Genomic DNA, 14475 nt, shown 5'->3' with positions numbered 1-14475 from the left:
TTCCACAATCACCACATTGAGGACTCTCGACCATTGAACTATGAGTTCTTCCTTTATAAACAAATAAGTGCATAAATTATGTACAAAATAAATCCCCTACTCCAAACTAAGATAAGAATTTGCCTTTTTAGTTAATTATACGTCCTTACAAATTTTTTTATGGATATTAATAGTGTTGTTTAGGACTATTTAGGATATTGGACAAGATTATTTTTTGGAGATTGATAATGTTATTTAGTACATTAGGAAGGATATTAATAATGTTATTTAGGATATTGGACAGGATTATTCTTCATCCCGGAGATTGATGATGTTACTTAGTACATTAGGGAAGATTGATATGATTGGTAATACGAAATTGGTTAGAGGGTATTTGTGGTTGGGTAGAAAATTCAAGAATATCAAAATACGGCAATATTCAAGTTAGCTGTCTATCTCCAATCCATTGGTGCGAAATTTATTATATTATACAACTCAGGAGAAATACATTACCAACTTCTAAACACTATTAAATGCATGTGGAATTCATGTGGAGATATCTCCAATACATTGGTGCTAAATTTATTATATTATACAACTCAGGAGAAATACATTACCAACTTCTAAACACTATTAAATGCATGTGGAATTCATGTCTATCTCCACATGATTCAATCAATCACCTCATTCATCATATAGTATACTGGTTATTTAGGACATATGGGAAGAGTTATCTTTTCAATTAAGTTTTCTTAAAAAATGCAATTTCATATATTATTTAGGACATTGGGGAAGATCAATATAGTTATCATTATCTTAAAATTCAACTTCTTATATCAAATTGGATGTCTTCTCAAACCAAACAGACTTGGATTTATGTGATATCTGTATAATTTATGAAAAGAAAACATACTATCAAGTTGATGGCTATCTTGTTCCTACATTAACCCATTTATGATATATTTAAATGTCCGTAGAGTAAATACTACCTGAAAAACATTTAACCTAGAGCATATTTGGATTTAACCTAGAGCTATTTGGATTTATGTGATATCGGTATAATTTATGAAAAGAAAACATACTATCAAGTTGATGGCTATCTTGTTCCTACATTAACCCATTTATGATATATTTAAATGTCCATAGAGTAAATACTACCTGAAAAACATTTAACCTAGAGCATATTTGGCATATTTGAATATCGACATAGTGAATATCAGATGGTACTCAATCTAACATTGAAACTGATACTATTGTATTAATACCTTAATTTCTAATATTAATCATTAATTTTATTGTAGTATTTCCCTTTTATTATAGGGGATGGGTTAGGTTAGGGTACAGATATTATAGAGCTCAATAAATCTTGCACACTCATATAGCATTGTTTTGTAGAAAGAGTATTTTTTTAGCGGTATTTTTTTGTTATTAGGAGGGGTGTAACATCATCCACATGACATTAAACATTAAATGCCACACCCCATTTAAATTATATCGTACTCCTCTTAATATTATATTACGAAACAAAGGTATATTAGTTTGCTCGAGTATGTAAAACTGAAAATTGTACGGCATTAAAAGTGAGAACTATTAACGCCCCAACAAGCTCTATAATATTTTAGAGCGTGTTTGTTTAGTTGGAGTATTTGGTTTGTGGCTGACCCAAGTTCCACAAATCCTACTCCCATGTTTGTTGCACCAGTATTTGCCAACTCAGCTAGTCCAAGTCCGAATCGAACGGTTCCTAAACCGGGCACTGGCATATATGGTTTTGGTAGTCCGACAAGGTACTAAAAGAATCCCAAAAAATAAGGGACTTGTTTGTAATATGTTTTTAAATGTTTTTTTATCGTTTTGGCAAATATTAGAAAGTGTTTTGGCCGTGAATACTTATTTTCACATTTTTTCATATTTGTTTAAAATGTTCAAAAATACCCTGAGCACAAATCAATTTTCTAAAATCCATTTTTTCACTATTTTTCAACTTTTTTTTAATGTGTTTAGCTTAATCAAGCTTTAAAAGTTTATTCATTCATTGCGTTCTTCAAATTCGAGATTTCATCTCATTTCTTCTTCTTTTTTTTTTCTCATTTTATTTATCTTGTCAATTCACAATGGATGTTTTTGCTATCCTTTCATTATTTGTTAAACGAATTTGTCTCTTTTTGGGTTAAATATTACAATTAGGTCATTATAATCTTTTATTTTCAGTTAGATGCCATATAAATGAGTCCTCTGAGCATTTTCATATTTTGGTTTGAAAGAGGAAGTCAACTTGTATGTTATTACTTAGTAAAGTAAAAGTTAGTGTATTATTTGACGTTTTATTTTTTAAAATATTATTTATATTTACTTTCTAATGGGAGACATGCAAGTTTGGTACTTCACTATTAATGTGATTCAGAAGCTTTGAACCTTACAGTATCGCATGAGATTTTGTATTTGACATGGAAAAACAATGAAATCATCGTTATTTGAGAGTTTTGAGTCCAACAGATGCTATTAAAGGTAACTAGCTTTGACCATGAGACCAAATGTCAATTTAAATCCATGGGACCACCAAATTTTAGAGAAAGGAAAGAGAGGAGAAGAAGAGGATAGAGGAGTGCAAGAAAGAAATCTCTCAATGGGGTTGGGGTCGCCACACAGTTAAGGTGTAGGGTTTTATTATCGCTTAATGCATTAAAAAACCACTAATAAATTTAAAAAACGGATAGGGGTTTGTCAACCCCACTGAATTACTCTTAAAAATAAAAAAAAATAAAAAAAAATAAAAATCACAATGGTTTCCATTTTGTCAAATTCTTCTAAATATATCATAGTATCATACATAGCCCATACGCAAATAGAAATGGAAAAATATAGAAAGAGATCGTTTAGTTTTAGAATAAGGAAGTCTATTTCAAATCGGATTAGAAATAGAAAAGTATAGAAATAGATGGTTTACTTTTAGAATAAAGAAGTCGCAATCACTATTGTCCTTCATATTTAAAATCTGATGGTTGGAAGCATTAGAATAAAGAAGTCGCAATCACTCTTGTCCTTCATATTTAAAATCGGATGGTTGGAAGCATTAGAATAAGGAAGTCGTAATCACTCATGTCCTTCATATTTAAAATCGGATGGTTGGAAGCATTAGAATAAGGAAGTCGTAATCACTCTTGTCCTTCATATTTAAAATCGGATGGTTGGAAGCATTAGAATAAGGAAGTCGTAATCACTCTTGTCCTTCATATTTAAAATCGGATGGTTGGAAGCATTAGAATAAGGAAGTCGTAATCACTCTTGTCCTTCATATTTAAAATCTGATGGTTGGAAACTCTTGTCCTTCATATTTAAAATCAGATGGTTGGAAGCATTAGAATAAGGAAGTCGTAATCACTTTTGTCCTTCATATTTAAAATCGGATGGTTGGAAGCCTTAGAATAAGGAAGTCGTAATCACTCTTGTCCTTCATATTTAAAATCAGATGATCGGAAGCATATTATTAGTTAGACCCATGGTCAAAAAAAAAAAAAAAAAAATTATAAACTTCATAGCACATCCCAAATCATCTAATTTGACATCTGCAAGCAGTCATGACCTGCTTATAAAAATATGATATCACCATGCGAAGTACGTGCATGATACATTATTTGACATATTTCCACAAAATGTGATATTATCATGCGAAGTACGTGCATGATACATTATTTGACATATTTCCACAAAATGTGATATTACCATGCGAAGTACGTGCATGATACATTATTTGACATATTTCCACAAAATGTGATATTACCATGCGAAGTACGTGCATGATCCATTATTTGACATATTTCCATAAAATGTGATATTACCATGCGCAGTAACGTGCATGATCCATTATTTGACACATTTCCACAAAATGTGATATTACCATGCGAAGTACGTGCATGATCCATTATTTGACATATTTCCACAAATGTCCCATGCAGTGCATTTGAATTTCGGCCCCGAATTGCCAAATTGGGATTCCGGTTCCACCATTCCAACTTGGCTGATTCCCAAGACAATTCGGTCGATATTTAACAAATAAATTAAAACCCATTCTAACTTGGCCGATTCCCGAGATGATTAGGTCGATATTTAACAAAGAAATTAAAGACCATTCCAACTTGGCCGATTCCCGAGACGATTAGATCGATATTTAACAAAGAAATTAAAAGCACTACCTAAGAATGGAGGGAATCACTCCTCAAACCGGAATCCCCCACAAACCAATCTTGATCCAAATCAACCAACTCAAATTTATATCGATGATTTTTAAAACCATGGTTTTTGTTCTCCACGTCCATCAACTTCCACAACTTTCCCATTGAATGGTGTTTAAGATTCTAAACAATAAACCCCAAAAAAGTTCTAAAATTAAATTATTTTTAAACTCGAAACAAGAACCATAAATTATTCATGAATATAAAAAGCATTAGGAGGATCGCCCAGATCAGAAAAAACAAAGTAATTAAAGGCTGAATTTGAAGTTCTTTTTGCTGCAGATTTATTCTGATGAGGGATAGCAGGGCTATCCATTAAAGCCACAATCTGCTGTCTAAAATAGCATGATTAGTGATTAGTGAATAGTCAAGGTTGTGGAGGAAACATGTCTTTAAGGGTGCTGGGAGTGGTATCCCCATGGATTCTTACTGGCCCAGTTCCATTGGTCACGACACATCTCGTCAATCCCATATCTTGCCCTATCAAACCAATCATAAGAAGGTAAGTAATGTGCCCAAGAGGCTTCAAGCTGGGGCTCGATTGGTTAAGGTATTCACAATTGTAACACTACATCCTAAGTTTAAATACTGTCGTTGAACTACCTGCAGCACGAAAAGATAGTGTGTGTGTGAGAGAGATATCCTTCCACTAGCTGCAAGCCTGAACTGCTACAAGGAAGTCGATAGATACTAAAGTCCATGTCTTCTTGGTGACCAAGAAGGCCAAACGAATGAATTCTAAGGGTTAAAAAGTTCAATACCAGAATACCAAGATTCGGATTCAGCTGAATAACTCGGCCTCCGCAGGGAGCCGAGGCAAGTTGGTATGCACAAACTTGGGGTTGTAGAAATTCTATAATTTCTATAGACTAAATCATAATCAATGTTGTATAGATGTATTTCTGTATGATTCATATGTTTTAACTAATAATTTGTGAATTTTCTTATCATAATTTATATTTTCCTAAATTTTTCTGTTTTTTTATTTTTTTTAAATTGTCTCAAGCTATAAATCAAATTGCTCAATACTCCATCTTTATGCATCTTTTTCCATTTATAGACTTCGCGTGCCTTTGATAACTTCTTTTGTGTTTTTACTTGTTTTTATTTTTAGCATATTTTTATTTTTATTTTTCCAATTTTGAGTCTTTTGCAGGCTCGTATACTAATGACTAGACTCGCCTGAGTTACTCGAGTTGGGCAGAAGCCGAGTCCTGAGCCCAAACAGAGTTTTTAAGCATTGTTTTATACTGATACCAACAATGGAAACTAAGCAAAGAAAAAGAAATATTGATTTTAACTGATAGAAACCATTCAGAATAAATTCCAAATTTCAAGTTGACATTGAGGATTCCTTTTTTTTTTTTTTTTAGTCAGTAGGGAGAGGACCCCAACCCTCGGTAGGAATTAAGCCTAGGATGTAGCTAACCAAGTTCAAAATTGACAATGAGGATTCATGGATAAAGTACTTACTTCCAACCAAGTTCCTTCTGAGCCTTTTCTGTGGATGCATAAACAGCCGTGGCATCTCCCTGCCTCCTCGGGCAGAACTTAATGGGAATTTTCTGAAAAGATTCAGTGACATACAAGTTGTTCATGAATGCATTTACTGGTACAACAAAATCCCAATTCAATGTGGGGCTCGTGCCTTACCTTTCCAGATGCTTTCTCAAACCCTGCAACCATATCAAGAACAGATGCACCATGCCCAGTCCCCAAATTGTAAGCAATGCAACCTATTTTGTAAAAAGCTAAATTGGTATCATCATTTACTGAAGCATTAATCACCACAGTAGAAACAAACAAACAAACAGAGGCCAAACACTGGTTTGGTTAACTTCGAACTGCATTTGATGGCCTCAAATATTGAGAGAGAGAGAGAGAGAGAGAGAGAGAGACCTATATTCTCAGTATTGAAAAGCTTCTGGAGAGCAGCAACATGGCCATCAGCCAAGTCCATGACATGGATATAATCGCGGATCTGTTACAAAAGCATTCATCAGTAAGAAAATTACAATGCATACTCAGTCTAAAGATAAAATCACAATTCACATTTATTACTCGATGAATATATGACACTCATGCTCAATATTTAGCTAGATTGCACTTCTCAACTGAGATCTAAGTCCAGTAAGACAGAATATTACTCATAAGGATTATATAGCATTTTTAAGCTGGTTAAGGCAAATGTGTGGATCCTGGGGAGAGAAAGGTACTTCTAAATATAAAACATGAGTAATTCTCAACCTACAGTAAAAACAGACCTAGAGAGAACAATTTAAAGATACAAAACACGAGTAAGTAAGGGAAAAGATTATTACATACCGCAGTCCCATCCTTGGTTGGGTAATCATTTCCAAATACGTTTAGCTCTGGTAATCGGCCAACAGCTACTTGTTGAATGTATGGCATAAGATTATTTGGAATGCCCTTTGGATCTTCGCCAATTTGGCCACTTTCATGGGCACCAACAGGGTTAAAATACCTTAGCAACACGATTCTCCATTTAGGGTCTCCTTTCTGAATGTCACGAGCAATCTCCTCGAGAAATAGCTGGATGAAAAATTCACAACAATCATCAAGTAAAATATAGTAAATGGCCAATCAACAACAAATGTTCCCTTTTCTAAACTGGCTTGAGTTGCCTCGTTAGGACTATATCAGAACCAAAAAAGTGTTCAAAAAGTCGGCCGAGGAATTTCCACTTGGCCCAAGTTACTCGGCTTGGGCCCTTGCCGAGCCCGAGTTGGAGGTCCAACTTGGGGATCTTAAAATTTTTTAAAAAAATATAAAAAATCCCCCAAAAATAAGATATGTATTTGTGTTTATTTATGTTTTCTATCATTTTGGCAAAGATTGGAAAGTATTTTTGACATGAATACTTGTTTTTACATTTTTCCATCTTTTTTTGAAAATTTCGAAAGTACCCACCGGTCACAAACTCCTTTTTTTAAAAATCTATTTTTTCGCTACTTTTTTTCACGACAATTAGTTTTATTTTGTTAAATCTTACTTTGAATATACATTTTCCTATTTTTTTGGGATTTTTTGTATTTTTATATTAGTTTTTCAGCTGCTACAGTATTCGGCCCTACTCAGGCCGAGTTACTCGCGAATACTCAGCTGGGGCATAGACCAAGTAGTCGGCCTGAGTTGACTTTTAGAGCCTGAGTCGACTTTTTGAACACTGAACCAAATTTCTTGGTCTCTGGTCCGGATTGAACCAGCAACTTGTCATTCTAGCCCATTTGCAATACTGTTGTTTGGCTAGTTCTCTTATTGTATTGGGAAAATTAATTTATAAATTAATCACCACAGAAGCCTCAATTAGATTCATGTTCTCCAATGGAAAAATGTATTCCTAAACTTTTTTTATATATGTATGCATGTGTGTGTATGCATGTGTGTGTGTGGTGATTCACCTTTGTACGTCCATAAGGATTCATCGCTTGTAGCTGGAAGTCCTCGACACATGGAATCTTTTTGGGCTGGCCATAAACTGTAGCCGAAGAAGAGAAGACCATCTACCATATAAAAAAAGCAAAAATATGACCAATAATTACATACAGGGGGAAAAAAGGAAAAATTAAGTGCATAGGGAGAGCTAAAATTGATACAGGCACATTACAAGTTCAATAAAACTTCTTGTAAGGCATTATTTTAATTGACAACCTTACAGCCACTGATGTTTTCAAACTAATAGGATGATGATCATGTGAAACTTCAGAATTTGGAATTAAATTACAAGCCATCCACCCTTGTTCAAGTCGCCTTCCAATCCACATATAAAAAATATTAAACCAATTACAAAGTTATTCAATGTAAATCTTCAGTCCCCAATTCATATATGTTATACATGAATTAGGTTGGGTTGGCCACAAGTGGTTGATATCATCAATAGTAACGAGGTCCAGATGCTGGAAGGGAATGGACAATTTGGGTGTTTATTGTTACAATTTATTCATATATCATCAATCACTTCTCAAAAAATTCAGAGTTTATTTGGTCAATTATTCATACATCAGTTCCATCTCTAAAAATCCTTAAATGCCAAAGGCGATGTTCATAGTTTGTCAAAACAGTGCTTGAATTCTATAAAATATCCAAAAAGATAACGACATGTTGCAAAATTTTAAACAAACTACAAAAACATCAAAATAGTACTTGAATTCTCTAAATATCCAAAAAGATAATGACATGTTGCAACATTTTAAACAAACTACAAAAACAGAAAGTCACTAAGAGCAGACCTTTTTGCAGTCATACTTCGTCATCAATTCAAACAAGTTGAGAGTTCCAACTATATTGTTATCGTAATAAAAGAAGGGCTTCTCCACACTCTCTCCAACAGCCTTTAGTCCAGCAAAATGGATAACGGCATCAAATCTGCCTCAATTTTAAATCAATTATTACATAAAAAAAAGTAATTCACAATAAAGATACGAAATCTTGGAAGAGGACAATATAAGGATGGATATTACATTTATAAGGCAAACCATAATGCAAATAATACAACTTATCAATATATTAAGTTAAACTCTATGAATACAAATTTTAGGAAATGGTCAGACCATTTGAGTTTGAGAAGGAAAGTTGCAGTAACTCGAATATGCTAATGTGACTAACTTATCTAATGACAAGCAGAAACAACTGGTGCCCCTGAAACTCAAATAACTGAATAACTACTGATAGTAGACCTTTTTCTGTTCAGAATCACTTTAAAACTGTTCAGGATATAATTGGAAGATCGTCGTCCAATATAAATGAATTGTTTCCTCAACTAGTTCATTTGGCTATTGCTGCTTCTTGCCAAGCAAGCAGTAACTCTGAACTGTTGTGACAAAATAATATTTGCACAAAGTGCATTTTGGAAATTTCCAAAGTTTGAATAGACTTTATTTTCCAAACATTCACCATCCAAGCCAATCTGTGACTCATCTGTGGGTCACAGAGGTTGCATATGAATCAATGAAAATGGCCAAGAAAGAAAAAAAAAAAAAAAAAACAAAAGGCAACTGGATAATCCAACGAAAAAATAATTTGGATACAACTATTCATGAATGTGGAATTAAGAAACTGTCAACAAATCAAACGTTCAGTTGAAGCTGAAGTCAGACAATCACAAAAAATCGGAAAATAACACTGAATTTTCATCTAAACTTGAAGAAATTGAAAAGCAGGCATTCATCGCAAATGTTTCAAACGTTCAGTTGAAGTTGAAGTCAGACAATCACATAAAGTCAGAAAATAACACTGAATTGTCATCTAAACTTGAAGAAATAGAAAAGCAGGCATTTATCACAAATGTTTCATTATTGACCATTTTTAAGCAATAATAACATTTGCATTATGGCAGGACTGGGGTTCGAAGTTCGAACCCCCCTGAACCACTTCACTTTTATTCACCACTCTTGTCAAAAAAAAAAAAAAATTTGCATTAAGCATTGCCATTTACCCACTAACCTCGCTTGAGTGAAAACCTTTTCCAAATCATCCTTATTTCGAAGATCCCCCTGCATGACATGATTATTTTGTCACATCAATAAATGAAAACATGTGATTAAATAACTTATTATTCACAATTAGGGCAAAGTCACGGAATATTCATAAATAATTTCCATTACAGTACTTTGAGTAATAATTTAAACTACATCTTAACAGTTCTGTGGCACAGTCACAGAATTCCACGACTTCTGTAAAACTCGGGGAGTTAGGTTTCCTCTGCATATGAAACACAATAAAATTTAATTGAAAAAATGAAAATATGGGTTAAGAGGACCTAAGCCTTTAATACAGATATTTGCATAAAAACTCAGAAAAACTAAGCACGGAAAATGATCATTGTGGACTTGGCTCTATTTACCACCATTCATGGAGATATGATCTCTTTAACCCAAGTGTCTCCCCATTTTCCCCATAATATTCTTTTGTCTTTTATTTTTTTCTAGCAGGCTCCAGGTATTTGAACTGAACTGCCAATTTCTGAAAAGCAACCCTATGTGTCCATATTATGCTTCAGAAAAGGCCAGACCCGAAATAGACCATAACCAACACAATGGTCATGAATTCAAAACAACTGATCTTTGAACTCTGATTGAACCCCACAACCCCCATTCCTCTAAAGATGATTTCTATCTGATCACAGTGAAAATGTGAAACTTCCAACCGGATATCCTAAACCTAAACCATTCCTAAACAAACATTAAGGACAAGCATTGACAAAACCTGGCACATGTTTTTATTTGAATTGGTTGCAGAAATATTATCGCCAAATTAATTCTTTTGGGTGATTTATATTGGGTAATTTTTACTTGGGTCTCCATTACAAGAAATAAATGACGATTACAAAAAGGCCTGTCGTAGCAATGGAAGCAATTGATATTTGGAAGACTTCTATGGGACATTCATTGTGACTTTGTATTTTTCATTTAAGTGTTAAAGAAATGTCTAATGAGTGAGAGATACTGCGATATTTTCCTTAATCTTTCAGTTTTCAGTGATAAAAAGTCTGAGAGGGAAGACATGTGATTAAGCTCCTAACTGTAGGAAGTACTAAGCTAGCCCCATTATATATGACCAACTCTCAGCAACAAAAATAAATAAAATCATAAACTCCATAACAGAGGAAACATGATTCCACATCATCCTGAAAAACCAAAACCTTCATATCAATAGCAAAACAATAGTTTGCATAGACAAAACAAGTAACAGAACAACAGTTAAAATCTTCAGCATCAAAAACCACTTATAACCATGAAAATGCAAGTACAAAACGTTAACTCAAAAAAGGCAAATGCTACAAAGATAAAAATACATGTGTTGTTGTCTGATACAGATACTACTGTAAAAAACATTGTATACACATTGTCCAAAAATTGGCTTTTCAGACATGACATATCTATGCACAGTTCAGATACAGGGAAAGGTAGGATTTAGGTGACATTAAACTACATTTATTGTGAAATTTCAAGCAAAAAAAATTAACAAGAAGCGTCTATGAGTTTTTTTTTAAGCCCTTGAAATGAGTGTCGGTCGATGTTGTGTTGACGCATGCCAAAATCTATAGACATCAGTTTACAGGTTACATATGAGGAAGCACATTTAAAACCACTTCAAGAAAAGCATTTGTAACCCCTTCAAAAAAAAAAAAACCTTAAAACAACACAAAAATGGTATCTGAGCAGTCTTAAGTAATCATATGACTCCAGATCAAAGGAATTCAAATGAAGCTCATACATAATACGTAAAAAACTATAAAGAAACGGAGAACACCCCTTAGACCCTCCCTAAACCCCAACAAAAACATAAACAAAAGAAAAATGTCTTTTTCTCCTTATAAACAACAAAGACCCTTCTCACAAGTAATTGAAAATCTACAGATAAACCTGAAAAGAAGTGAACCAATCCAAAAAATTCCATCAAAGCCTCCAAATAATAAGTAACCAATCCATAACTCATGATTCAACTTTTTTAAACAAATCACAAGTAACATGACAGAGAGACATAACTCCAACCAGGACTCATGCAAACAAATGTGCTAAGTACTCATGCAAACAAATGTGTTATGTGCTATCATCTAACGGAAAAAACAAGTGTATCGTGATAGACATACCACATGGAAGTGGAGATTTTCAGAGAGCTCAAAACCCATGATTCGATTTTTCCAAACAAATCAAGTGACATAACAAATAGCTATAACTCCAACCAAAACTCACCCAAACAAATATATTGCCATTTGGTCAAAAACAAAAAATGCATTATGATAGAAATACCGCATGGAAATGGAGATTTGGATAAAGTTCAGGACCCATGATTCAATTCTTCCATTACCCATGACCAAATTCTCAGAACTGATCAAATAACATAACAGATAGCCATAACTCCAATCAAAACTCACCCAAACAAATGTGTTTTCATTTTATATATTAAAAAAAAAAAAACTCACTCAAAAAAAAAAAAAAAAAAGTATCATGACAAGCATACCACATGGAAATGGAGATTTGCAGAGAGTGCAGGACCAGCCAAAACCTTAACCCTCTCAACAGCTTCAGGAACTGAATTATGCAAATTATCAATGATATAAACCCTGTAATACTCCCTCAACAACTGAAGCACAGTGTGGGTTCCAATGAAACCAGCACCCCCTGTAACAAGGATGCACTGCTTCTTTTGGGAAGCCATGGCCAAATGATCAAAACCCAATAAAAGTTGCAGAGAAAATATGTGTATAAACTATAAAAATACGATTTTTATATACTGTGCGGATACAGGGAACAAAATTAGTTGCAGAGACAGTTCATGAATACGATAAAAAACAGTGGGTATTTAAAGAAAAAAAAAAGGATAAATGGAGTCTTTGAAATCTTTTAAACAGTGGGGATTCTGTGGTTTTGAGTACAACAAGGCGCATTTATGGGGATTTTGTACGTATAGGGTATCGATGAATAAGCCTAGTGATTTGTGGTCCCGTGAGAGCATATAATCCATTTATTCCCACGTATTTTTTCGGGATAAAATGTACAGGAAGGCTGTTTGCGTTTGGTCCAAATAGGTCACAATTGAGTTGGTGCCGTCGGATATGAATCTGGGCTGGGGTGATCAAATTCAGTCCCATCAAAATTTTCTACTGATAGATTCAAAATCTAAATAAAATGTGTATAATGAAGTCATTTATTTTTTATACAATGAGGTCACAATCATTATTGATAATTGAATGTGAGATAAGGTGCTTGAGACGTGTCATTGATTAAAATTGCTCAATGTTGTGGGACACTTCAACTTATTGAATTTCGCAACCAATTGTTAAAAATGATTGTAACTTCTTTATACTAAAGGTAAATAGTCTCATAGTGTATAATCCTAAATTTAAATTTCTATAAAATATCTTATGTATATTTTAAAATATTCTTTTAAAGAGTAATATACAATAAGATCATTTATTTTTTATGCAAAGAGGTCACAACTAAGTTGAGCCATTAATTTAAAGTCTAATAAAAAAAATCGAACTTTTCAACACGCTCCATAATTTCATATCTGACGCAATTGCTACCAAAATAAATGATCTATAGTATACAATCCCATTTTATAATTGGAAAACTTAGAAAGACTCATGTACTCTAGGTGTGATTTATAAATAATAATTGAAATAATATGACCATTTGCTTACAATACAAGATGCCAAGCACTTTTGACCTTGAGATATGAACCTTAGGAGCTTAAGGTAAATCACAATCTTTAAATAAAAATTCCTTTAAACATAATCAATATTGTAGTCATCTATTAGGGGATCAATGTGACTTCTTGTATGGGAGAGGTTTGTATAGAGCCAAGGCTCTAAACAATCAAATTAGAACCGACCTTCAAATAGTGTTGAGAAATATTGTTTCAATATTCTAAATATTTTTGATAGCCTTAAAATATATTTTCATCTTTATTTATAAATTTTAAAGTTTCAAAAATAAAGTGCGTTACAAAATACACTATTTCCAAACTTGAAATCCATTTTTTTATCATGTCCATGCATCTTGATATCGAGACAATGAATTTGACGATATTTGAGCATCAAAACAATATCTTATAGTGAAATTTTTGAGGTAAGCTCGAATTTGATTGTTTAGAGCCTCGGCCTTATATAAACTTTTCATTTTTTGTATAAATAATAAGAGTAATGACCCTATGAGATCCTCCCACACCCATGTATAAAGCCCCAAAAGGAGTTCCACACTCATGCGATAACTTTTCTATAGATCTGTGTCAAATTTAACATGATCATTTAGAGTCTTATCGGTGTGGGAGATCATTACTCTGACAATAAATAATTTTATTGTACTCTTTAAAAACGATTGAACATAAAATGTCTACTATTAATTTATTAAATTAGTTTTTTGATTTTCAAGTGGATCTTAAGAGTCCAGATTTAAAACACCCTCAAAGTAGTTTTTTTTTTTTTTTTACCTAGGCAGCAAATGCATAATGTGGTATTGCAGGAACGCTTTTTATGCTGGCCTCCTTTCTATGCAACACGCGGCTTTCAGAAGGTGCCTTTTTTGGGAGTGGGAATAAAAAACACGTCTTTGTAACAAACTTGGATAGAGCATCAAAACTGTATGTATGTACGGGAACATATTGATTGTTTACTCCTCCAAATAAAACCCTAAGTATTAGGAGTGATAAGACTCAAAATCTAGCTAGAAAAAGGAACTTTGTACATCTTTTGATACAAGGAGATCCCATGCTTGGGTGTTGGGCACAAATTTTAAAATAT

General features: G+C 33.4%; 1 protein-coding gene across 2 annotated transcripts; it reads right to left on the bottom strand.

Moving 5' to 3' along the window:
- Positions 1-4223: 4223 nt before the first annotated feature.
- LOC18447706 (bifunctional UDP-glucose 4-epimerase and UDP-xylose 4-epimerase 1) lies at positions 4224-12614 on the bottom strand. Of its 2 annotated transcripts, none has more exons than XM_011630043.3 (9): positions 12195-12614; positions 9675-9724; positions 8462-8597; positions 7634-7735; positions 6537-6764; positions 6111-6192; positions 5865-5947; positions 5685-5776; positions 4224-4691 (listed from the first exon to the last, which is right to left on the bottom strand). In XM_011630043.3, the coding sequence occupies exons 1-9, from the start codon at positions 12390-12392 to the stop codon at positions 4604-4606; spliced, it is 1059 nt and encodes a 352-aa protein (XP_011628345.1). In that variant the 5' UTR covers positions 12393-12614; the 3' UTR covers positions 4224-4603. The 2 variants fall into 2 exon arrangements, with proteins under 2 accessions (XP_011628345.1, XP_088704520.1); XM_088848394.1 differs by having other exon boundaries at positions 4224-4814; positions 12195-12612.
- Between the last annotated feature and the right edge of the window lie 1861 nt (positions 12615-14475).

The sequence above is a fragment of the Amborella trichopoda genome, chromosome 9 (genome assembly GCF_054954075.1).
Source record: "Amborella trichopoda isolate Santa Cruz 75 chromosome 9, AtrichopodaSantaCruz75HAP2 v2.0, whole genome shotgun sequence".
Classification (NCBI taxonomy): domain Eukaryota; kingdom Viridiplantae; phylum Streptophyta; class Magnoliopsida; order Amborellales; family Amborellaceae; genus Amborella; species Amborella trichopoda.
This window is presented reverse-complemented; position numbering and strand designations above follow the sequence as displayed.

Excerpts from the sequence above, each read along its gene's own strand:
- LOC18447706 (XM_011630043.3), bottom strand. The coding sequence starts at position 12,392 with ATGGCTTCCCAAAAGAAGCAGTGCATCCTTGTTACAGGGGGTGCTGGT. Across the intron at positions 9,725-12,194 it reads CAAATCTCCATTTCCATGTG|GGGGATCTTCGAAATAAGGA; the intron begins GTATGCTTGTCA and ends CATGTCATGCAG. Across the intron at positions 5,948-6,110 it reads TTTCAATACTGAGAATATAG|GTTGCATTGCTTACAATTTG; the intron begins GTCTCTCTCTCT and ends TTTACAAAATAG.